This window comes from Chiloscyllium punctatum, chromosome 3 (genome assembly GCF_047496795.1).
Source record: "Chiloscyllium punctatum isolate Juve2018m chromosome 3, sChiPun1.3, whole genome shotgun sequence".
Taxonomy (NCBI): domain Eukaryota; kingdom Metazoa; phylum Chordata; class Chondrichthyes; order Orectolobiformes; family Hemiscylliidae; genus Chiloscyllium; species Chiloscyllium punctatum.
Window position 1 is genome coordinate 114,327,289 of NC_092741.1, and position 26,700 is coordinate 114,353,988.

Consider the following 26,700-nt stretch of genomic DNA (forward strand, 5'->3'; position numbering starts at 1 on the left):
TGCTGGAAACCAGATTCTGGAATAGTGGTGCTGGAAGAGCACAGCAGTTCAGGCAGCATCCGAGGAGGAGTAAAAATCGACGTTGCAGGCAAAAGCCCTTCATCAGGAATAAAGGCAGAGAGCCGTTTGACGATCTAATAAAATCAACAGATTTTAGCTAAATTGCCTCCACTTCCTACGTTCCTCTGTTTCAATCCTTTTGCTGTATCTACTCTCTGTGACATAGTGAAATTTAGTTAATTTACCTTAGGGGTGGATAAAGGTTGAGCCCACCTTTACAAAACAAAAATAACCAAACCTGATTAAACTTTCCCTTTTTTTGAAATGCAGTTATCAGGTATCACCAAATATTTGTAAGTAAATTAGATGTGGGAGATGGATATGCTGATAGGGTGTGACGTATAGCAGGAGGAGGTTTGTGTGGATCAGAAACACTGGCATGGATTTAGTGGACAGAAGTGATGTCTCTGTACTGTAATTTCGACTTAATTCTATGTCTGAAAATGACCAACCATCTATTTATTTCGGATATAATTAAGAAAGCATTCTGTTATTAGACCAGACCTTGTGGTGTACCACCCTTAGAAATCGCAACTTATTAAAATATGACCCATCAGAAAAGTTCGGCTCCCTACCTATTACACCACTCAACGCTGCTTGCCACGGACCCTAAGCAAAACGACGAGTTGCGGACTTGTATGGGCAAATAAATTAGAACAGCCCGTCCTGTTCCTGTGTGTGTTTTTTTTCTCTGTGTGTCTAATTTTGTTGCGGTTTGGCTGATCGCGGCCGCAAGGAATGACATGAACTGGGCATTCCGTCTTGTTTAAATCGAGCGTCTGCCCGCGTCCTGGCGATGCTGATGTTGAGGATGAAGCGTCTGACTTCTGCGGGAGGGAAAACCTGAGACAGAATTCGGCACTGTCGGCGCGGGGATCGGCGTCAGTGTGTAAGAACACCGGCCTCAATGCCGCCCACCCCCACGCTGCTGCTGCTGCTGCTGCTGCAGTTCCTGCTTTGGATCATTTTCATCCAGACGGCATGATCTAATCTTCTGAAACTCGCAACTGTTATTTTAATGGGTCATGTCGAGTGAAACCGGCGCATCTCTCTCGGCTCCGTCTGCCTTGAGGTGAAACAGGAATGGCACATTTCAGATGAAGCCCGGTGGCTTTTTTTTCAAATTCAGGGGGACTGCGGCTGCAAGTGTGCACAGCGGTGAGACTGCTGCTTTGCATCATGCTGACTCATGGACTGATGCCCTCCAATTCTACGTCGAATCAATAACTCCATTCCCCCCCCCACCCCTCCTTCCCAGATGTCCCAGGATGGCTGGCTGCAGTGGAAGCGAGCAGAGCTTTCAAAATTTCGAGAGCCCCTTCCCTCCGAGTTGCATAAACGAGGTCTAAAGGTTGAGCTATCTATATCCAGTGCCCTGAATCTTTCTTCACATGCAGGTGATGTACTAGTGGAAAGGAGCCACTTGCCAGACACCTACAATGATAGCAGCGGCGTTCCTGGTCCTGCTCAAGCCCTACAGCGTCCAGTGCGTTTTGCTGCTGCTGCTCCTGCTGCTGGGCACCATCGCTACCATCTTGTTCTTCTGCTGCTGGCACCGTAAACTCCGCAAGGCTCGTCACCCCATCAAGTCGGTCGGCTCAGGCCGTTCCAGGAGTCGAGGTGAGAGTGCGTTTCCCTGTCGCTTCCTCTAGCCACCCAGGTGCTCCCTCTGCGCTCCCCCACTCCTGGCGCACCCTCTGCGGCTCCTCGTTCTCCCTCTCAGCTTCCTCAACCCCTCGACTCCCAAGGCCCAGTATTATTCCCTCTTCTTCAGCAGCATAGTCATCCTCTTCCATTCTCCCGCATATCACCGAACTTCACCTTCAGCTCCCCCCCCTTCCCTCACCCCCTCCCCCTCCTTTCTCTCACCCCCTCCCTTCTCTCACCCCCTCCCTTCTCTCACCCCCTCCCTTCTCTCACCCCCTCCCTTCTCTCACCCCCTCCCTTCTCTCTCCCCCTCCCTTTCTGCACTCTCTCCCTTCTCTCATCCCTCCCTCTCCCTTCTCTCACCAACTCCCTCTCCCTTCTGCCACCCCCTCCCTCTCCCTTCTGCCACCCCCTCCCTCTCCCTTCTGCCACCCCCTCCCTCTCCCTTCTGCCACCCCCTCCCTTTCCACACTCCATCCCTCTCCCTTCTCACCCTCTCCCTTCTCTCACCCTCTCCCTTCTCTCACCCCCTCCCCCTCCCTTCTCTCACCCCCTCCCTTCTCTCACCCCCTCCCTTCTCTCACCCTCTCCCTTCTCTCACCCTCTCCCTTCTCTCACCCCCTCCCCCTCCCTTCTCTCAACCCCTCCCCCTCCCTTCTCTCAACCCCTCCCTTCTCTCACCCCCTCCTTCACCCTTTTCTCACCCCCTCCTCCTACACTCCCTTCTCTATGATCCGTCATCTTTTCGCCACTGACCCTCATACCTTTACTCTCCCACTCCACTTGTTCCCCAATAGCTCCCAACTTCCCTTTCAGACTATATGCTCCCTCATATTTCCTCCCTCGGTCTCCTTCTAACCCCCTCAACACTCCCACCCTTCTCCCTGTCCTCATTTAGACAGGGCTACCCCCTTTCTTCCTCACTCCTTCCCCTCTAATCTCCTCATCCATTCAGCTTCCCTTCCCTCCCTGGCCCCCAGCATTCTCTCCCTCCACCCTTGAACCCTGCCTCATCTTCTCATCCCCTCCATCAACCCCCTTATCTCTTCTCTCCTCACCCAATCTCTCACTCTCATATTTAGTAACTCTGATGTGTTAAATTTTTCAAAGATAACTTCTATCAAGATAGCCATTAGAAGGTTTCATTCATAAGTATTTGCTCATGAGTTGATTTAGAGATGTGTGCAATTTTGCTATCAAACTACAGCTGTGTATTCTGACCCTGAACTAAACTACATTAAATGTAACATTACCATTATTGTGTAACTAATACTGTGGATTTGCTTCTGTGCAATAAATAATATTTTTCCCTTATTTTATCCCAGATGCAGGGATGAGATCGCACTTCCGTTCTGAGGTACAGCATGCTGTTTTGCTTTCTCAATTCAAGGTCATACAAAGTTACTTATTGAGCATCCCAATAGCACTCAACTCAACCTCAAGATAGCATAAAGATGTTAAATCTCCATCAATATGTGATCATCAGGGCTGGGCAAACTATTGGCATATGTGGTGGGAAAAATTGTATCAAGTAGGATCATCCATTGGAAAATGGGCCTTGTTTAGTACTTCATGTTTGCTGAGAATATGTTTAGATTAAAATCAATCAAATGTGGATGGCAGATGAAAGGGCTTGTTAGTTTGAGGTACTGAAACTACGACAATGAAGGGGGTTCCTTGGGCAGATACAGTTATCAGCATCATTATCAATAATCACCAGAAGCTCATGATCAATTCACCTGCACCCTCCTCAGCAAACTGTTTAACTGCTTTCAGAGACAGGGTTGACAATAAATGGATTATGTTTCACTGTCTGTGGACAAAATTCCACCAGAATCCTTGATAAGGAAGAAGGGAAACATTAGAAAATAAGTTTTTAATAATCAGCCTCAACATTAACCTCTAAGAGCTTTGTGTGTGAAGTTCAAATTAGACAATAATTAGTATTTTAGATTAGAGTGGTGCTGGAAAAGCACAGCAGGTCAGGCAGCATCCGAGGAGCAGGAAAATCAATGTTTCAAGCAAAAGCCCTTCACCTCTATTCCTGATGAAGAGCTTTTGCCTGAAACATCAATTTTTCTGCTCCTCGGATGCTGCCTGACCTGCTGTGCTTTTCCAGCACCACTCTAATCTATACTCTGGTTTCTAGCATCTGCAGTCATTGTTTGTACCTAATAATTAGTATTTTGTCCATATCTGGTCGAAATGATGTCATGTTTTGTAGTCCTGTATGATCTTGCCTATCCCTGTTTCTGTGATGAACCCCCATCCTGAAACTCACTGAATTGTCTGCTGTCTTCCAATTCTGGACTCGTGTGCATCCTTTATTTCCTTGGACCCACCATTGACTATTAAACTCTGGATTCCCTAAATTTTGCCTCCCTACCTCTCTCTCTCTCCTCTTTTACAATGTTTCTGAAAACGTACTTCTTTGGTCAACTTTTTGGTCCTAATATGTTTTGTGGCTCCATCTCAGTTTTTTGCTGATAATGTTACTGTGAAACATCTTGTGAAGTTCTGTTCTATCAAAAGGTGTTATCTAAATGCAACTTGTTGAGAACAGAAGGAACACGTTTCTCCATTTAAATTAATACAAGAAAGATTGCGTTTTTCCTTCCAAATAACTTTGTCATTCATTTTCCCTGACTTCTCAGCAGTTTGTGGTGACTTCTCAATGTTTAAAGAATTTAATTTGCCAACTTAATTTCCAAACTGATACTGAACTGGAGGGGGCTCTGTGTTGGCCATATTTGTAACAGGCCTTTCAGGATCAGTCAAACATATAGTCAAGGTCAATTGCTTTTGTCGGAAGAGGGGGAGATGGGAAATTGGAGCATAGCCTTCTGTTTCCTCCCCTCCACACAACACACTCACCCTTACTACATCCGTTATGGTGAAAGGTCATCAACTGAAACGTTCACTCATGCTTCTCTCCACAGATGCTGCCTGACCTGTTGAGTTGTTACGCTTTGTTTTGTCCCTCATTCCATCTGTTTTGGTGATACATGTTGTCTCTTCGAGGAAATGTACTCAATATGTCCATATGACACATCACCATGAGAAGATTTCACATTCCACCTCATGCTCATCAGTCAAGAAGATGACAATTTAGTTATTACCAAAAATGTTAGACTTGAACTTTAAAAGATTATTAAAAAATGGAATAAAATGTGTCCCTTTATAAATGTTCCAGAGTATTAAACACAAAAGCGTTAAACAGCTGAGCTGCTTTGCATGAGTTTAGAATTAGGTTTATTGTCATGTGTACTCAAGCACAGAAGTATAGGAGTACAGTGAAAAGTTCACAATGTTGCCCCACACAGCACCATCTTAGATACAAAATACCTGGGTACAAATCTTAGATACAAAACAGAGAAATAAAGAAAAAACATAACATTACAGTTATTCATTGTATAAGTCGGAAAAATAAGAAAATCCTACTAAACAAGGTGAAAACTTGACCTACTCTTGGTAAATAAGGCACGGCAGGTGACTGTAGTGTCAGTGGGGGAGCACTTTGGGGCCAGCGACCATAATTCTATTAATTTTAAAAGAGCGATGGAAAAGGATAGACCAGATCTAAAAGTTGAAGTTCTAAATTGGAGGAAGGCTAATTTAGGCAAGAACTTTCAAAAACTGATTGGGCACAGATTTTCGCAGGTAAAGGAACAGCTGGAAAATGGGAAGTCTTCAGAAATAAGATTTCGAGAGGGAATGCTGGATGACTAAAGAAATAGAGGATTTGGCTAAGAAAAAGAAGGAAGCATATGTCAGGTATAGATAGGATAGATCGAGTGAATCCTTTAAAGAGTATAAAGGAGTGGGAGTATACTTAAGAGAGAAATCAGGAGGGCAAAAAGGGGACATGAGATAGCTTTTGCAAGTAGAGTTATGGAGAATCAAAGGGCTTTTACAAATACCTTAAGGACAAAAAGGTAACGAGTGAGAGAATAGGGCCTCTCAAAGATCAGCAAGGCGGCATTTATGTGGAGCTGCAGGAGACGGGGCAGATACTAAATGAGTATTTTGCATCAGTATTTACTGTGGAAAAGGATATGGAAGATATAGAATGTAGGGAAATAGATGGTGACATCTTGAAAAATGTCCATTTACAGAGGAGGATGTGCTGGATGTCTTGAAATGCATAAAAGTGGATAAATCCCCAGGACCTGATCAGGTGTACCCTAGAACTCTGTGGGAAGCTAGGGAAGTGATTGCGGGATCCCTTATTGAGATATTTGTATCATTGATAGTCACAGGTAAGGTGCCAGAAGACTGGAGATTGGCAAACGTGGTGCCACTGTTTAAGAAAGGCGGTAAGGACAAGCCAGGGAACTATAGACCAGTGAGCCTGATGTTGGTGGTGGGAAAGTTGTTGGAGGGAATCCTGAGGGACAGGATGTACATGTATTTGGAAAGGCAAGGACTGATGAGGGATAGTCAACATGACTTCATGAGAAATCATACCTCACAAACTTGATTGAATTTTTTGAAGAAGTAACAAAGAGGATTGATGAGGGCAGAACAGTAGATGTGATCTATATGGACTTCAGTAAGGCATTTGACAAGGTTCCCCATGGGAGACTGGTGAGCAAGGTTAGATCTCAGGAATACAGGGAGAACTAGCCATTTGGATACAGAACTGGCTCAAAGGTAGAAGGCAGAGGGTGGTGGTGGAGGGTTGTTTTTCAGACTGGAGGCCTGTGACCAGTGGAGTGCCACAAGGATCGGTGCTGGGTCCACTACTTTACATCATTTATATAAATGATTTGGATGTGAGTATAATAGGTATAGTTAGTAAGTTTGCAGATGACACCAAAATTGGAAGTATAGTGGACAGCGAAGAGGGTTACCTCAGATTACAACAGGATCTTGATCTGATGGGCCAATGGGCTAAGAAGTGGCAGATGGAGTTTAATTTAGATAAATGTGAGGTGCTGCATTTTGGGAAAGCAAATCTTAGCAGGACTTATACCCTTAATGGTAAGGTCCTAGGGAGTGTTGCTGAACAAAGAGATCTTGGACTGCAGGTTCATAGCTCCTTGAAAGTGGAGTGGCAGGTAGATAGGATAGTGAAGAAGGCATTTGGTATGCTTTCCTTTATTGGTCAGATTATTAAGTACAGGAATGGGAAGGTCATATTGCGGCTGTACAGGACATTGGTTAGGCCACTGGTGGAATATTGCATGCAATTCTGGTCTTCCTATCAGAAAGATGTTATGAAACTTGAAAGGGTTCAGATAAGATTTACAAGGGTGTTCCCAGGGTTGGTGGACTTGAGCTATAGGGAAAGACTGAATAGGCTGGGGCTGTTTTCGAGCGTCGGAGGCTGAGGGGTGACCTTATACAGGTTTACAAAATCATGAGTGGCATTGATAGGATAAAGATACAAAGTCTTCTCCTTAGGGTGGGGGAGTCCAGAACTAGAGGGCATAGGTTTAGGGTGAGAGGGCAAGATATAAAAGAGACCTAAGAGGCAACTTTTTCACACAGAGGGTGGTATGTGAATGGAATGAGCTGCCAGAGGAAGTGGTGGAGGCTAGTACAATTGCAACATTTAAATGGCATCTGGATGGGAATATGAATAGGAAGAGATTGGAGGGATATGGGCCAAGTGCTGGCAGGTGGCACTAGATTGGGTTGGGATAACTGGTCGGCATGGACAAGTTGGACCGAAGGGCCTGTTTCCGTGCTGTACATCTCTATGACTCTAAAAAGATAAACACCTGAATAGCTGTTACACCATTGCAAAGGAATGTTAGAGAGACTCCGTTTAAACCTAGACCATACACGAGGGATCAAAGTATTTCCTCTGCACCCACTATAAGAGTCCAAATTGAAATTCTTTTGGGGAAGTTGCCACGTAATTCCTATTATGCATTGGATTGTAAAAAAGAAAACAGGGCTTGCTATGATACAGCACTTTTTACTACCTTTCAACATCTCAAATAATTTTAGCGTCTGTGCAGTATTTTTTAAAGGAAGCCACTATGAAGTATGGCAATATTATAATAACCAGACAATCGGCTTTTCCTGTGTTTGACTGAGGGATAAATGTTCTCTGGAAGATCAGTAGAAACTTCCATGCTCTTTGAAGTAGTGCCATATGTTCTTTTCCATTCACCTGAGAGAGCAGACTGGGCCTCAGTTTAAGATCTCATCTGGGAAATGATACCTCTGACAGTGCAGCACTCACTGTTCATTGAGGGATAAATATTGACTGAAATGCCAGGAAACACTATCTGCTCTTCTTTGAAGCAGTGCTAGGGGTTGTTTTGTGTTTGTCTGAGAGGGCAGACAGGACCTCAATTTAATGTCTCATCTGAAATGCAGTACTTCCTCCAATACTGTACCGCATGGGGAGCATTAGTATAGATTATGTATTCTATTCTCCAAATAAACCATTCGGGTTCCAAAATGGACAAAATGGAAGAGTTCACATTGGCACTCATGAGTGGGTAAATGCTTGAAGTTCAGATCAATTTGCATAGAAGGGACAAGTAAATGAAAGTTTATTATGCCTCTAGCTTCCATTAAATCCACCTAGCGTGAGGCTGAGTACTGAGTGTTCAATGTACAGTAATGATCTGCCATAAAGAACCGGAACCTCCATTATTATTCATGTTTGTGTATTTTCTGACTTTTTCTTAAACTTTTCTGAACTCATTTCTAAATCTCTGATGAAAATACAATTATGGGTTTGGATGATCAGAATATGAACATTGAAAGAAAAGTGAAAAACAACTTTTCTACTATCAAAGATTATGAAATGTTTCATATTTAACAGGGCATTCCCAAAATACCTGTATGTCATTTTAAAAATATTTGTAATTTTATGTAAAGTTAATATTTTTTTTACAGCCCAGAAGTCAGTAGGTACCAAGTTTGGGTAAAGAAAGTGATACTCTGTTTACAGTAGTTCCTGCATTGAGTGTAGGTCAGTGCTATCTCAGACAAAGTACCAGACTCTGACCCTCTTACCTATGGATTAAGCACAAGAGAGTGGTCATAAAGCTTTATTTTTAATTACAAGTCATTTACAGAAGCCCCACTCTTACTTTAGTGTGTTACAGCACCAATCTCCTTTAAGGGATTTGCCAGGCTTGCAAGCCCAGTCAATCCTGTTCTCAGAAACAATACCAATCTATCTAATAGTGTTGCTGTATATTATCCAAATCACATGGTCAATATTAATTCACTGAGTCGGCAAATGTTTCTTCAGCCATGTGTTCCTGCAGTTCAGTTTCAGACAGATATGATGACTAACTGCTTAATAAATTGTGCTTTTAAAACCGCTGAATGATAAAATGGGTTTTACAGTAAGAAAACATATGAGTGACAGTATTTTAATACTGGGAAGGTAGAAATGACAGGGTTTGCTTGGCTTGGCTATCCTGATCAATAGATAAATGCAGGATGTAATCACAGAAATTAAAATACAAATTATTGTCTTGGAAACATAGATGATGCAATATTTGCAGATCAAGTACAGGAAGGTGAAAATACTGATACCATTTCCATGAATGTCAGCTCTCCTGCTTGAGTCATGCGCTCGTTTGTTCAGATTCAGTTCCAGAGATTCAAGCGCAAAACCTAAGCTGAAACTCCACCGCAGTACTGAGGCAGTGTTACACTGTTGGAGATGTCATTTTTTGATAAGACATGAAATTGAGATCCTGGCTATCCTTTCAAATAGACAGGAAATATTCACCAACCAAGATCTAAATACACATTTAATTCAGTTTATGCTAAGTGCAGTTCGACTGCTTTGCTTCTTGAATTGCAACAGTGACTACATTTTAAAAGATAATTAATTAGACATAAAACATTTTGTTATGTACTGGTGTTAAAAAAGATGCAATGAAAATGCAAGTCTTCTTTTGCTGTGTGTTGTCTGCCATGTTTCCTGAATTACATTAGTCACTGTAATTCAAAATTGCGTAATTGGTTGTAAGTTATAAAGGGATATTTTGAGACGGAGAATCTAAGTACAACTTTTTTCCATTTGATCAGTAGTTAAGCAGGAATCTTGGAAGAAAACATGATGGCATTTGCTATTTGCAGAATATATTATTCAACTTCCCTTTGCACATGTCTTTCAAAAATGTACAAAGGTTGGAGAATGCTTTTCGTTTATGCATAAAGTGACTCTGGGTTGTCCCAGTGATGTAGATCATGGAATGATCCTGCTGAGAAAGAGGCTATTCAATATATAGTTTCTTTGCTAGTCACTATGAGGGATAAAACATGCACGAACCTTCTTGTGAGGAAACACACCTATTAGAATAATTTAAACATAGTTTGAACAGAGCCAAAAGAAATTTATGAACTAAACTGTGACACTAACATCTGAGTCAAAAGTGTGGCACTGATAAAACACTAGGTCAGGCAGCATCTGAGAACCAGAAGAATTGGCGTTTTGGGCATAAGCCCTTCATCAGGAATGTGAAGGGCTTATGCCCGAAAGGTTGATTCTCCTGCTCCTCGGATGCTGCCTGACCTGCTGTGCCTTTCCAGAGACATACCTGCGTCTCTGATCTCTTGCATCTGCAGTCCTCACTTTTTCCACATCAGCATCTGAGTCAGTCAGTCAGCTAGTCCATATACGGTGGGGTACACTCACCATGATAGGTTGGAGTGTATCAATGAACATTGCCTGCTTCCTCTCTTGGACTGCTTGGACATGAGTCTCAATGCTGAACCCATGAAACTTTGTTGAATGCAAAAGTGAAACCACTGGAAGGTCTTCCAAATTGCTGTTATGACCACGACACCCTTTTCAGTGTACAAATTCCACGTAACATCCCAAAGCACTTTAAGTCATTTTGAAACATAGTCATTGTGGCAATGTAGCCAGTTTGCAACAACAAGATCCAACACGTAGCATTGTGATAATGTCTAAGTATTTTTTTTTTAAGTGATGCTGACTTAAATCCCTGTGTTGAGAGATGCATGAGGAAGACAAAGCAATCTGATTCTTTTACTTATTCAAGAGATATGGGCTTTCCTGGCTGGACAAACATTTATTGCACATCTTTAATTACACTTGAAAAGGTCGTTGTGAGTTAATATTTCTTGAACTATTGCAGTCCATTTGCCATAGGTACACCCACAATGGTATTGGAGATGGAGTTCCAGGACACTGACCCATTGATATTGAAGGAATGGTTATAAACTTGCAAGTCAGGATAGTGAGCGACTTGGACAGAAACTTGCAGATGATGCGTTCCAATGTGTCTGCCGCTCTTGTCTTTCTAGATGGAAGTGGTTGTGGTATTTCTGCAGTACATTTAGTAGATTGCACACACTGCTGCTACTGAGGGTTGATGCTGGGGGTGAATGTGAAAATATTGTGCCAATCAAGTCAGCTGCTTTGTTTAAATGATATCAAGATATCTGCGTGTTTTTTGGAGCTGCAGTCATTCAGGTAAGGGGGATTTTCCATCTCATCACTCCCCTGACCTGTGCCTTGTAGATGGTGAACAACTTTGGGAAGGGAGGAGGTGAGTTATACTTGTTGAGATTCTGTGCCTTTGACATGTAAATAGTCCCACTATTCACATGGGTCGAGAGTGTGGTGATGGAAACACATATCAGGGTCAGGCAGCATCTGAGGAGCAGGAGAATCGACGTTTTGGGCATAAGCCCTTCATCAGGAACTCCTGCTCCTCCGATGCTGCCTGACCTGCTGTGTCTTTCCAACACCACATTCTTGACTCTGATCTCCAGCATCTGCAGGCCTTACTTTCTCCTACACTATTTACATGCCTCATCCAGTACGGTTTATAGTCAGTGAATGTAAATAATGGGAATTTTTTGTTTACTTATTCATGGAATGTGGGCAATATTGGCTGGACAGCATTTATTTCCTATCCCTAATTGCCCTTGAGATATCGTGAGTTGCCTTCTTAAACTACTGCAGCCTCCAATAGTTTTAAGGAGAGAGTTCAAATGAAACTGAATGGTAAAGGATGGTTAGACTCCCTTTTGCTGGAAATGGCTGCATATTGTGAATGTTACTTTCCAATTGTCAGCCCAAGTTGGATATTGTCCAGGTCTTGCTGCATTTGCACGTGGTCTGCTTTAGTTTTTGAGGAGTTGGAATGTTGTTGAACATTGTGCAATAATCAATGAACAACACAACTTTTTTTTTCTCCATAGAAGCCCTCCAGTGTGGAAATAGGCCATTCGGCCCAATAAGTCCACACCAACCGTCCAAGGAGTAACCCACTCAGACCCATTCCCCTATCTTATTACTTGACATTTATCCCTGACTAATGTACTTAACTTACACATCCCTGAACACTATGAGCAATTTAGCATGGCCAATTCACCTAACCTCCGTGCCAAACCCAAGTTGAGTGTTAATGAGCAGATTATTGATAAATATATGCTGTTTGGTAGCACTGTTGATTACTTTTTTCATCATTTTACTGATGATCAAAAGTAGACTGATGAGGTAGTATTTGGCTGAGTTAGATATGTCCTATACTTTCTATATAGAACATACCTGGGTAATTTTCCACACTGCTGAAAATGTGTTGCTGGAAAAGCGCAGCAGGTCAGGCAGCATCCAAGGAACAGGAGAATCAAAGTTTTGGGCATAAGCCGATTCTCCTGTTCCTTGGATGCTGCCTGATCTGCTGCGCTTTTCCAGCAACACATTTTCAGCTCTGATCTCCAGCATCTGCAGTCCTCACTTTCTCCTCAATAATTTTCCACACTGCCAGATATATAGCAAATTTATAGCTGTACTGCAACAGCTTGGCTAAGGGTCTCTGCAAGTTCTACAGCACAAGTCTTAAGTACTATTGCTGGAGTGTTGTCAGGGCTCATAACCTTTGCAGTACCCAGTGCATTCAGCTTACAGTTTCTTTGTGTATCTGCAGTGAAGCTGGGGATTTTTGGAGGAGGCTGAGGTAGATCATCCACTTTGCACTTCTGGCTGAAGATTATGGTAAACACTTCATCCTCATCTTTTATACTGATATTTTGGTCTCCCTCATTATTGAGGGTGGGGATAATTGTGAAGCCTCGTCCTCGAGTGATTGTTTCATTGTCCACTATCACTCATAATGGGATGTGGCAGGGTCCCATCTGATTCATTGGTTGTGGATTCACTTAGCCTTGTCTGTCTCTTGCTGTTTATCTTGCAATAATCCTGTTTTGTAGTTTCACCAGACTGACACCTTATTTTTAAATTTGTCGATCACTTGGCTTTGTAGTAATGATGGAGTGAGGGATGTGCCATGCCATGAGGTTGCAGATTTTGTTTAAATACAATTTTGTTGCTGGCGATGGCCTACAACACCTAATGGATAATTAGTCTTGAGTTACTAGATCATATCTGTTCAAAATTTATTTCATTTGGCACAATGAGTCTGCAGCGGTATATAGACAAGTTAAGTGAGTGGGCAAAATCTTGACAGATGGGAAAATGTGAGGTTATACACTTTGGCAGGGAGAAAAGGCAGTAGAGTGGCACTGTTTAGCAGTTCTGCCTCACAGCACGAGAGACCTGGATTTGTATGGTAGCCGTAGGTAAGTTGTGTGGAGTTTGCAAATTCTCCCTGTGTATGCGTGCGTTTTCATCCAGTGCTCCAGTTTTCCCTCACAGTCCAAAGATGTTTGAGTTGGGAGGATTGGCCATGGTACATTGCCCCGTAGTGTCCAGGGATGTGCATGCTAGGTCAATTAGCCATGGTAAATGCAGGGTTATGGGATAAGGTGGGATGTTCTTCAGAAGGTCAGTGTAGACTTAGAGTCATAGAGTCATAAACTTGATGGGCCAAATGACCTTAATCTGCATTGTAGGGATTCTGTGATTCTAATAGATGAGCTAAGTATTATTAAAATAGTCTATTATTAAAATAGAGAAAAGCTGCGGAAGATTGCAGTACTGAGGAATTTGGGGATCCTTGTGTATAAATCCCAAAAGAGCTAGCATTCAAGTTCAGTAGGTAATAGGAAAGGCAAATGAAATGCGGTCCTTTATTTCAAAGGTAATGGAGCCTAAAAACAGGGAGGTCTTGCTAAAACTATACAAGGCACAAGACAGACCACTCCTAGATTATTGTGAACAGTTGTGGAGTCCCCTTATTGAAGGAAAATCAAGGTTGATACCAGATGAAATACCTTTCTTATGAGGAAATGTTGTGTTGGTTGGGCTTGTACTCATTGGAGTTTAGAAGGATAAGGAGAGGTGTTATTGAATAATATGAGATTATTAGGGAGCTTGACAAGTTAGATGTAGTGGGAGAGTCAAGGACCATTGGACATAATTTCAGAGCAAGTAATCACCCATTTCAGACAGAGTTGAGAAAATCTTTTTCTCTGAGGATAGTCAATTTGTACTGCTCCAACTATTTCTCTCTTGTTTCTCTCTTGGTATTTCTTTTCTTTGCTCTCGGCCTCAGCGCGGACCAGGCGAGACATTATCTTGTCCTGGCCTGGCCCGCCCGTGGTAGTCTTTTGGCCCAGCATGGTGGTGACTCAGCCGTTCTCTCGAGCCGGTGGTATTTCAGCGTGTGAGTGGGTCCTGTCTGGGCATGTTCTGGAGGCAGCAAGAGGAGATTGGAAAGGTGGCAGCTTCATTATCAGCGATGGCATTGCGGCCCAAAACAGGAAGAGCGAGTTATGAGGGAGGTCCCATGGTATCTGTTGCAGTGGTGTCGAGAACAGGCAGCTGAGGTCGCTCGGAGAATGAGCTAAGCAGAGGACTCAATAAATACTGCTGAACTTTTAAGTTTATTTGTTTAATTTTCCAGCCTACATTAAGAAGGACTTTAATATTGACTATTACTGTATTTCTTTACTTTTCTACTTATTTTGTGAAGGTAGTGCTTACTGTTTTTAGCTTTATTTCTTTTATTATTTTATACTCAAGTCTTTTGTACCGGGGTACCTTTCTACCTAGGTTGGTGCCCTGTGTGTTGGTGGCATTTTACACTTTTCACTGTACTCCTGTACTTTTTGAATACACGTAACAATAAAATCTGATTCTAAAAACAGCCAACAATTTTGGATTCATCCAGTTGCATAAGGACTCAGGTAGCTGTGAAGAGGTTTAGAAACTTATTGCACCCTATTGCTTCATGGGAGGGCCCTATCTTTTGGGCTTGAAGCTCCGCATCTGAGTTCTAAACCAAGATTTGTTAGTGCTTTGGTGATGTGGCCAAATAGATTTATTATCAGCCTGTAACATCTTCAAATATTCCTGAAGACAGGCAGTAAGAGTGGGAGAATTTCCTGATCAGCCATCTAACAGAAAGCAATGCAAAACCAATGCACTGTTTAGTTTATGGAAGTCCATTGCCCAGCCTTCAGAAATGAGAACAGCAAAACAGACCGACAGAGGTTGCTCCATACCACACAAATAGGCGCTACAACAGATAACCAAAAGCTTGATCAAAGAGTTACATTTTGAGGAATGATTTCAAAAAGATGTTGGGAAGTGAGGCTGTGGAAAGTACAGAGATTCAGGACTTGACAGCTGAAGACATGAAAGACAGTATGGAGATATGAAAACTAGAGAAGTGAAAGAGACTAGAATTTGAGAAGTACAGAGATCTTTGAGACTCGTAGGGTAGAAGGACATCCTTTATTGAGGTGTGCAAAATTATGAACAATTTTGACAGGGTAAAGAAGGATATTCTATTTCCACTGGTTGGTATGTCAGTAACTTGGGGTCCCAACTTCAAGATTGTCAGAAAGAGAGCTGGAATGAGATGAGAGAAACTTCTTTACTCAAAGAGTTGTTACAATTTGGAATGCGCTGCCTGGGAAAATGATGGAGGTGGTTTCCACAGGAGTTTTCAAAGAAGAGCTGGATACCTATTTGAAAGGAATGAACTTAGAGGGATAAGGAGATAGGGCTGAAGAATGGGACTAGCTGGATAGCTCTTTCAGGAGCCAGTTCAGATGAGATGGGTCAAATGGCCTCCTAATGTAAAATTGTCTGATTCTATGATAACAGAGATAGGGAGAAACACCATAGAGTAACAAGAACTTTAAATTTGAGGTGTTGCTGCACAAGAGCTAATATAGGTTAAACACAGTTGGGAGTGGGCAATCAGGACTTGATGTGATCTCAGACTTTGTTGTAAAACGAGGAAACATAATTTCCAATTACATGTAAGTGCACTTCCGATATCATTATTTAAAGATGAAAATGAATTCAGACTTTATGGTTGTGCTACCGACAAAGGTATAAACTGATTTGATTTTAAATGTGTAAAACAAAACATAATACTGTGGGTGTTTACATTGTAGAATGTTAAATTGGTACAGAGAAGCTTTTATGTGATTCACAAATTGCAAGCATCAGTTTGGCTCAGCCTTTGCACTCTGAGTGGTGAGGCACAAGGCCATTTGTTCAGGCTTCAAAACCAGGGTTTGAACACAGAGGCTGGTGCAGCATTGAGAGAGTGCTGCATTGTCAGAGGTGTAATTATTCACATTCATGCATTAAAATCTTCCTCCTTCTACAAAGGACATGTTTAATCTGAGTATAATCAACTTCAACATCAAAACATAAAATGCTCGAAACACTCAACTGGTAAGGCAGCATATGTGGAGCGGTAAACAGAATTAATGTCCCATTTTGATAATTTTTATCAGAACTAGAAAGAGTTAGCGATGTAAATATTTTTAAACCATGTTGTTATAACCCTTTCTGATCTTTCTAACTTGATTTTCTATAACTAACATCAAACATTAATCTTTAAAAACAAATTATCAGAAAAGAGAGGGATTCAGAATGACGTTCATGATGCAGTCAATGCCCCTCTCTCCACTAGGGACAACAAGAATCAGTGCGGATTGGGATTGCTCACTGATTAGTCACTCCCCACAGTGCAGAAATCCAACCAAAGCTAGGTGGGAGTTCAATCCTGTGACCTCATAATCACCCTGTAAAACAAGTTACAATCTGGAGGGGAAAATGACGGGGTCGGGGGCGGGGAACACAGAATAGAGTTTTAAAGCCAAATCTTGCAGCCCTGTGGGGACAGTCAATGGCTAGAACTTGAGCAGTGAGGTCCCAGAAAGGATCGCTCCTGCAGAGGTGACCCACTCGGAGTGCTCACTTGGACGTGAAACGTGGGGACACTGCTTGAAGGAAAGAATAGATAACTGTGACTGGAGTAGTAAAGGTCGAACTGGAAGACTGTTTTTGATGAGGAGCCATATTCAGAGTGTCTGAATGGTAGTGTTCCACGAGGAGACTGCCCAGAAGAAGAAACCAACCCAACTCAGTGATTCTTTCAAAGGCTTAAGCTCTTTCCACATCAAAGTGTCATAGAATTGCTCAGAGAGGTCTAACACATTTGAAGGTTGAAACTGTTAGCCTGAAATTCAAACAGTCTGAGTCCAGCCACATAGCTTATCACCTTTCTGTCTTTAGTCTAATGTCTAACCACCACTACCAATCTTCTGTCTGTCAGGTTTAAGTGCCAGTTTGGGGTAAAATAGGGATTTTGGGGTAATAGTCCAGGTAGTTAGATGCGGGACAGGTCAATTGGGAGGTGTTATTGCAATAATTCAACAAACGTTTGTTCATTTGGATAATTCAGTGTCCCTGACACAACAGGGGGCTCATGTCTGTGATGTGGAACAGTTCGACATCAAGGGTAGTGTAGAATTACTGTACTAAATGTGAAACTTCTGGTACCGATGTTTTTTGAGGTATAAACTAGCAAAAGAAATGGAAATTGTCCAAGTATCTTGGGACTGACAGAAATATCTGTCAATACAGGGGGACAAAAGAAGGGGATTTGTCCAAAGTTATGGGAGACCTCGGGTGAGCAAGTCCACCAAAGACAGAAAAGGCATAGTTGGTGCTGCAGATTGCATCACAGTTAAATCTGCTTGAGAAACAGAGGGAGTCAGAGGGAAAATGACAGTAATGGAACTGAGGTTCATGTTAGGGAACAGGTACAGTTGAGTAACTACATCAAGGAAATGAGGAAGGGTTAGAATGGGAAGCTCAGGAAAGAACAGAAGAGAGAGCATAATAGTTATCTCCAGGAAAAATGGAGCTGGAGGCTGAAGCCGGAGAGAAAGAGGAAGTTCGACAGTTGAAGTAAAAGCTAACAGATTAGCCCAGAAGCTGTTCGAAAATCAAGGTTGAGCCAGGAAATGTTCAAGATACCATGGGTATTACCGAGACTTGAAGGATAATGTGTGGAAGCGTTCTTGCTATCTTTGAAAAAGTAGTGACCCAGATGGGGTGGCCTCAAGATCTCTGGACTTTGCCTCTATCAAACAAAGTTACTGGAAAAGCATTGAATGTATTTGCATCCCTATTAGAGGAGGACTCAGACTTTACAAAGCCGTGACAACAATTATTTTTAACTGGTGAACTTACAAACTAATCCTATAGGCCTTTAGACAAAGGTTTGGAGTCCAACAAAACAGCTGGGACAGACATACTTAGAGTTCAAGAGGAAGAAGTAGACCAATTTTGACAAGTGGATCAGGGCATCCAGAGTAAAAACAATTCATGAATGGTTAAGAGAGGTTGTTTCTTGGAAGAGTTTAAAACCTCCTTACTACCTGCAATCAGAATACGTATTCATGTAGAGAAACAGAAAGTTGGTAGTGTTAGGCAGGAAGCTTGGATGGCCGATGACTATGAAATGTTTCATCAGCCCTCATCCATCACTCCCAGAGTTCTGAGAAAAACAGAAAGTGGGAGTGAGAGAGAGGAAGGAAGTTAGCCAGCATAAGGAAGGGATATCTGGAGTGTTCATAAATCACCATCTCAGGATAGAAAGGCAGTGATTGAAAGTGGAGGAGAGTTCAGGGAACTGAAGTGTTTTTGCTGCAGTAAGGTAGGGCACATTTAAGGCAACTGGCTGGAAGCTGCTTAGGAAACCAGTTGGGGCCATAGGCATTCAGACAGGAAAAACAGGAAAAGGAATTAAAGAAGAAAGCATCCCAACCCAGTAGGTAGTGGTGACTATGGTAAAAAGGACAGAGATGAACCCTATGAAGAAGGCAGGAGGAAACAAAATAAGTGAAGGGTATGAGGGATTTTTGTCAAAGGATATAGTGAGACCTTTTGCTTCTAACAGAAGAGAAAAGCCCATTACAATCTTGAGGAATACAGGGACATGCCAATCTTTTACTTTTGAAGGATAGTTTCATTTTTCCAAGGGAAAGTTTAGATTAGATTCCCTACATGTGGAAACAGGCCCTTCGGCCCAACCAGTCCACACCAACCCTCCAAAGAGTAATCCAACCAGACCCACTTCCGTCTGACTAATGCACCTAACACTATGGGCAACTTAGCATAGCCAATTCACCTGACCTGCCCATCTTTGGACTGTGGAAGGAAACCAGAGCACCCAGAGGAAACCCACACAGACATGGGGAGAATGTGCAAACTCCACACAGACAGTTGCCTGAGGCTGGAATAGAACCCAGGTCCCTGGTGCTGTGAGGCAGCAGTGCTAACCACTGAGCCACCATGCTACCCACTGTTAGGGAATGACCTGCAGGACTCAAAGTAGTCACCTCACCTCTCCTAACAGAGGAGCCAGGGATACACATGCACATTTGGCATATAGGATTGCAGATTAGCGTAGCATTTGATCCAACAGGTCTACTACATCGGATGTTTTAAAGAGCTTTGAATTCATCCTCCTCTTTGCTTTTTCTATACTCCTGCACATTTGAATACATTTCCATTGGCCCTAAGCTAGGAAGTGGTCATTTGCTATTACTGTATTAAACTAGTAACTAATTATCCAGTTAATTAGATATAGTTACATAGGCATGGTTGGGAGGGTTGCATGCAATTATGGCAACATGTGAGTGTTCATGTTTGTATTGCAGTCCTACATTGAAAAGAAATGCAGTCGTGATGAAGTACAATGCTGTCAGGGGGACAGATGTTGTTCTTTGGAGTCACAACCAGAAATTTCACAGATCGTGTTGCCTTCCCACTGCCAGGGTTAAAGTCGTCCCTTTGTGACTGGAGTAAGAGGGGAGGATCCACTTGTCATGGATTACAAAAGAACTAGTGATATTCAAAGAACTAGAAATGATGTTCTATTCTGAAAGTATAAGGAATTAGAATCAAATGCACAGAGCATCAAAGATATTAGTAATTGGATTGTTACCCAAACCATGCATAAATTCAAGCATACTGGAGAATTAAAAGCATTTCTTAAAAAGTGGTGTGGGAACAGGGATTTCCATTCATGGAGCACCGGCCCCAATACTGGGAAAGATGGAGATAATCTGTTGGGATGGTCTTCATTAATAATAGGCTGGAATCAGCATCTTGATGAGTCATATAACTAGATAGGACTTTATATTAGAAGAAGATATTAGGTGGAGGAATAATTGGAAACATGAAGAGAAAGGTTGAGGCAATACTACACAGCAATTTGGGTAAAGGCAAGCAGGTGGGACAGGAAGGGACATGGAGTTTAATGGTAATAACATGTCAGTGCATTAGCTTCATGTAAAGATCATTGGTTACAAAAAAAGCTTTTTACTTGAATGCACAAAATCTCAAAAATCAAAAAAGATTAACTAACATCACAAATAGAGACAAATGAGTTTGATATAATCACAATTACAGAGGTATAGTTGCTTGATGACTAATGTTGTGGAAGAAGGCTACCCAAATTTCTGAAGGACAGGGGAAAAGGAAGAGGACTAGCCCCATTATTGAAGGGTGATATAATGACAGCGGTAGGAAAGACTCTTTGCTCAGCAAATCATAATAACAGTACAGGTACAGGTGGAGATGAGTTATAACAAACAGCAAAATTATCCCCTATCTACAAGAGGCAAAGAGGGGCAAGTAATTGTGTGATTTGGCCCTAACCACCTTGGCAATTAGTGCTGGCAATGGAGTTGTCCTCAACTTGATAGCAAGTGGTCATTTAATGGACACTTAAGGGCCTGAACTCTGATTATGTGCTTTCCGGGCAGTGAGAAGTGGTAGAAATTCCTAATGGGAAACCAGGGTGTCCATTTAATGGGTTCGGGGACACCCGTTCTTACCAATCTGGCAGGGTGTGGCTTTTGAAAATCACATCCCACTTGCCCATCATTCCTTCTAACTCCGCTGACCACCCCCGTCAACAAATTACAACCCACGAGACACAAAATAAACTACATCCTCACAATCCAATCCACGAAAGACAAGCGTTTAAGAAATATTCTTTAGGACCCAGAGTTTCCCAGCCTCTGCGTAGTAGTTTCTGGTGAGACGGGACTTCTACATTGAGGCCCGTGATTTGTAGAGACATCTGCCATTCAGAACTTACCAAGCTAATTGGAGCTTTAGCTAGTGAATATTCTGGTTGGTTGGGCTGGAGTCAGTTGCCCCTGAACCCTCCCTCGTCCAATGACACGCACACTTATTTGTTGGGTAATTAAATCTTGGCGGAAAGTCAGAAAACACTAAAGGCAGTATTTGTCAGACACGAAAATGTAATTGCACAGTTGCGTAAACCAACAAGTAAGAAGTAAAATACAAAAAGAGATAAAATAATAGGGTTAATGTTATAATCTTGGGGAGATTTAATATTCATGGCAAATGGACCAATCAAATTAGCAAAGTTACTTTACAAGATACGTTTGATTGTATTCAGAAGAATTTTCTGGAAGAATATTTTGTGCACACAGCTAGTGACAAAGTTGTTTACGATTCAGTGTTGTGTTGTGAGGCATGATTAATTACTAATGATAAAGATCCTTTGGAAAGAACAATTTCATCTGAAGTTTGAGGGTGACATAACTGATCCCAGAACTGTTCTTACGTGTAAACAAAACCAATTAGCGAGGCAAGACAGGAGAGATGCCTAATGTTGATTGGTTAAATTGATTAAAAGTTATGGCAGCAAATAATCAGGGGGAAACATGTAAAGAAATGATTCAAAAAGTGCCACAAACATACGTGCCATTACAAAACAAAACTTGAATGGAAAAGACCCATTAGATGCTTATTAGGAATGTTAAATATAATATTTGGTTCAAAGAAGGCACTTATAATGTTGCGAAGCATAGTAGTAAGGGTGAAAATCTAGGGTGCTTAAAACCCTGTAAAGGGCAAGCAACAAGCTGATGAGGGAAATTTTTAAATATGAGATTAACCAGCCAGGAATACAAAACAAATTGGAAACTCTTTTGCAAATAGGAAGAGGAGAATAACTAAGTTAAACATTCATCTTGGGATGAGAGAATATCATGGGGAATGATGAAATGGTAGAGCCATTGAAAAAATATTTTGTCTGTCTTCATCACTGAAGACACAATTTGCGTACCAGAAATAGAGTGTATCAAAGTGACTATTAAAAGCAGGGAAATTAAGGTAATTAATATTTGCAGAGAGAAATCTTCAAAACTAAAAGTTGAAAAATCCTCGATCAGATTGTATGGTTGGGTGAAAACAGAGCTAACTGCAGAGACAATGCAGTTTATAATTACCTTACTGTTTATAATTGTTACAAAATTCTCTCGATTCTAGAATGGTCACAGTGAATTGAAAGTTAGCAAATGTAACACCTTTGTTTAAGCAGAAAAAACACCCACACAACTATTATCATCAGGAAAGTGCTGGAATCTGTTATTAATAACGTTTTAACAATGTACTTAGAAAAATCATACCAGAATCAGGCAGTCAACATGGTTCATGAGTGGGAAATTGTGTTTGACACAATTTTTGAGGACCAGCCTGTAGACTAAAAAAAAGGAGCCCATAGACATACTCGGATTTCAAAGAGATGTTCATAATAATACACAAAGTAAATGTTTGTTGAGTTGAGAGTGACAATATTAACATAGATCTTCACATTCATGGAAGGGAGGCAAACATTTTCAAGTTTGGCTGACTGTACTTAGTACAATCAATCGGCATCAGTCCTGGCACCTCAGCTATTTACAATGTGATAATGGCAGATGAAGACACCAAGGGTAATGTGTCCATGTTTGCTTGTGATACAAATCTAGCTGGGAATGTAAGCTGAGAGATCAGAAAGTTATAACAATTAAATGAAGGGGCAAAAGATTTAGAGTAAAATGTGGGGAAGCATGTGGTTGTTCATTCCTGTAACAAGAATGGAAAAATAAATTTTAAAAGGCGTGAACTTTTAAATGTTGATGCTTAAGGATGCTTGGATATGCATGCAGAGGGATTAAAGAAAACAAGCATGCAGGTACAGCAAACAATTAGGAAGACAAATGACCTATTAATCTTCATTGCAAGGAGGTTGGAGGACAAGAATAAAAAAAAGTCTTGTTACATTTTTATCAGATTTTGGTGAGACCACATCTGGAGCACTATACATAGTTTTGGCCTCCATAATTTATAGAAAAATATACTTGCCTTGAGTTGGTATAGTGAAGATTCACAACATTGGTTCCGAGAATAAGAGGGTTGCCCTATGATGAAAGTGTGAATAAACTGAGCCTAAACTCTCTGGACTTTGGAAAGTTGAGTAATAGTCTAATGGAAGACTCATACAAGACTGTGAAGGGTTTTCACAGAGATGTTTCTCCTTCCTGGGCTCAATTATTTAAAGCAGAAATTGGAAGAAATTTCTTTACACAAGATTGAATTTTTAAAATTCTCTAACATTGAGACTATTGTTGATTTCACACAAATGTTCAATTTCTGTAAAAAGATCAGGGGATGGCACTTGGATGAGCTTTAGTGCAATAGGACCGTGCCTTTCTGATGATAGATCTGGAAAGGGTCAGTGTAGGGGGAGCTCTGGTGTGTAGCTGACTGTTCCACCCTTGGCCTGAATATGGTCCATGAGTGCTTGGAATGTCATATGCTTTCCACCACACCTTAGAGATACAGAAGCATTGGACCAGGAGGAGATCAATTATGTCCTCATTGTTTAACTCTTTTAGCTCTAGTATTATTCTGATAAATATGTACTGGACTCCCTCCAAGGCCAATGTATATTTTCTGAAGAGATTCCCAGACTGCATATGATACTCCAGATGTGGCTTAACCAGAGTTAAATACTGCTACAGCTTTTCTTTGTATGCCTGCCTCCTTAATATGATACAGCTAGCCTCTCATTGGTTTTGTACCTTTTTTTATTGATTTCTGTGCATGGACCTCTAATTCTCTCCCTCTGCTTCTCCATATGCCTAGCTTCTCATCATTTTGAAAATATCCTACTTACTCTTTGTTTGGGTCCAAAATGGATGAGATCACGCTTTCCCGGCCTGAACTCTGCTACAGTTTTGCTACACTTTTGCTACACTTTAATCAATCACTCCCCCTTTGAAACCTTCAGCTCTCATCTCCATCATGGACTGTACCACTCAATTTAACATCACTGAGCATATGGTATTTCCCCTTCCTTTTGATTTTTTAAAAAGCTGGAATGTTTGATGTACCCCGTATCCCTATTGCAGTTCCACATTTTCCTCTGTGACGTATATATTTAATAAACCAAAGTTTGGGAGAAGACTTTAATAAACGATAAGAAGTTGCTTGGAGACCATGCAGAGCTCCGACCCGCCCTCTGCACTTTACTAATTGGGTGTACTCAAGGCAGTGACGCCAAGTTGTGTTCCAGTTTAGGGAAAGTAAAAGGGCGTTCCTTACAAACACATAACACAAACCCTGTGTTCTTATTTGCTTTTCCTCAGGGATTCAGACACAGCCCACGGCATGGCAGGAGAAGCAGCAGATTGCGAGTTTCGGACGAGTCCAAGCCTCTGGTGGAGATACCTGAGAGCGATCAGGAACATCTGGTAAGAAGGAGGAAAATCAAGAGGAGCAGTCGGGTGCAGGCAGAGTTTTACCACTCCGTGCAGGGGACTCCAACACGCAGAGCGGTGAGTCCTCGAGCGTTCGGACCAGGCGGACGATGTTCGCTGTCAGCTACTGTTGACACAATACACGGGTTGTCTTAAAACTTCAGACAAATTGGAGTTTCTCAGTGATTGGCACCAACATATGCTCTTTATCTCATCACCCTCAAGATTTGGAGATGCCGGTGTTGGACTGTGGCGTACAAAGTTAAAAATCACACAACACCAGGTTATAGTCCAACAGGTTTATTTGGAAGCACTAGCTTTCGGAGCGATGCTCCGCCATCAGGTAGCTGCCTGATGAAGGAACAGCGCACAGAAAGCTAGTGCTTCCAAATAAACCTGTTGGACTATAACCTGGTGTTGTGTGATTTTTAACTTTGTACACTCTCAAGATAATTCCGCATGATACTAATCAATTATCTTTGACCGATTTATTGGTTAGACTGGTATTCGTACCTCGCGGCGACGGTTTGGGATCAGATTCTGACGTTATTAATCACTCTATGAGCAACTTTATCCTGTACTTGCAGGAATATTTTCAGTTTCTTCCTGTTCTCAAGGAACCTCGATGGAAAAGACAAATCGACTGGCGGCTCGTATTTGGAAATCAAGCAATTTTTTAAACAGCACCAACATAATATAACACAGTTACTATTCATTACTGATCATTATATATTCCAATTCTGTTTTAAAATACGTTGCTTAAAAATGTGGTCAAAGTGGCTTCAGTGGTAACTTTCTGAAGGGGAACTAGGTAAAATCTTGAAGGTTGGGCTATTGGAGGGCTATGGGTCCAGAGCTGTAGTGAGTCTCCATGGCTCCGTTTCTTCAAAGTCCCGCAACAGGCTCGAAGGGAGGAGATTTCCAGTGAAATGGAGCCCCTGACATAATCTCTGAACAATTTCCGGGGAGCGGACCCTGCATCGTATATCTTGAGGTTCTGACCCTAACTGGACAGACAAACCTGTTTCGACATTAATAAAAATGCCTTTTGAGTAACAGCGACATAAACATTATTGTGACATTTACAGAAGTAAATCAGTGTGCGTTCATAAAAATGGACAACTGGCCTCGTCTCGGATCTGCTGTCTGCCAAAAAAAAAGCTGGCAGCAAATTTGGCCGAAAACGAATGATAGTTCTCCATCAAGTGAGTAACTTTGATACGGTCCAATTTCTTAGACTTAGTTGGCAAGATTTGATTTTTTTTCCCACCCATCGATTCAAATTCTATTAGTTTGGACTGATTGCAATTGCAATCTTGTACTGAAGTTCTACTCTCTACCTCCGTCCCATGGAATGGAGAGAAGTGGGAAGAGTCGGCCGTCGAGCATAAAGCTCATATAGACCAGCTGGTGTGCATGACTGTGCCGTTCACTGGATGTTATTATAGAACTGAACTTTAACTGATGGAAGTGTGATGTTTACGTGCTCATGGTCTTAACTGGGGGGGATGAAACTGAGTCTTCACAAAGTGAAAAGGTCGTAAGGACAAGCCAGGGAACTATAGACCAGTGAGCCTGACGTCGGTGATGGGCAAGTTGTTGGAGGGAATTTGAGGAACAGGATGTACAATTATTTGGAAAGGCGTGGACTGATTAGGGATAGTCAACATGGCTTTGTGCATGGAAAATCATGTCTCACAAACTTGATTGAGTTTTTTGAAGAAGTAACAAAGAAGATTGATGAGGGCAGAGCAGTAGATGTGATCGATATGGACTTCAGTAAGGTGTTTGACAAGGTTCCCCATGGGAGACTGGTGAGCAAGGTTAAATCTCATGGAATACAGAGAGAACTAGCCATTTGGATACAGAACTGGCTTGAAGGTAAAAGACAGAGGGTTGTTTTTCAGACTGGAGGCCTGTGACCAGTGGAGTGCCACAAGGATCGGTGCTGGGTCCTCTATTTTTCATCACTTATATAAATGATTTGGATGGGAGCATAAGTGGTATAGTTAGTAAGTTTGCAGATGACACCAAAATTGGAGGTATAGTGGACAGCGAAGAGGGTTACCTCAGTTTACAACAGGATCTTGATCAATGGACCAATGGGCTGAGGAGTGGCAGATGGAGTTTAATTTAGATAAATGCAAGGTGTTGCATTTTGGAAATGCAAATCTTAGCAGGACTTATACACTTAATGGTAAGGTTCTAGGGAGTATTGCTGAACAAAGAGATCTTGGAGTGCAGGTTCAT

At 41.8% G+C, this 26,700-nt stretch overlaps 1 protein-coding gene across 9 annotated transcripts in view; it reads left to right on the forward strand.

Annotated features, from left to right (window-relative positions):
- Positions 1–975: 975 nt before the first annotated feature.
- Positions 976–26,700, forward strand: part of dst (dystonin) — a 622,282-nt gene continuing 596,557 nt past the window's right edge. For 5 of the 9 annotated variants that reach the window (XM_072558489.1, XM_072558500.1, XM_072558518.1 and 2 more), the window contains exons 1-3: positions 978–1,680; positions 3,033–3,064; positions 24,340–24,528. In XM_072558489.1, coding sequence (XP_072414590.1) covers positions 1,500–1,680; positions 3,033–3,064; positions 24,340–24,528 — 402 coding nt within the window. In that variant the 5' untranslated portion in view covers positions 978–1,499. Of the gene's footprint in view, positions 1,681–3,032; positions 3,065–24,339; positions 24,529–26,700 lie in introns of all 9 variants that reach the window. The other 4 variants (XM_072558451.1, XM_072558477.1, XM_072558462.1 and 1 more) reach the window with 3 other exon arrangements.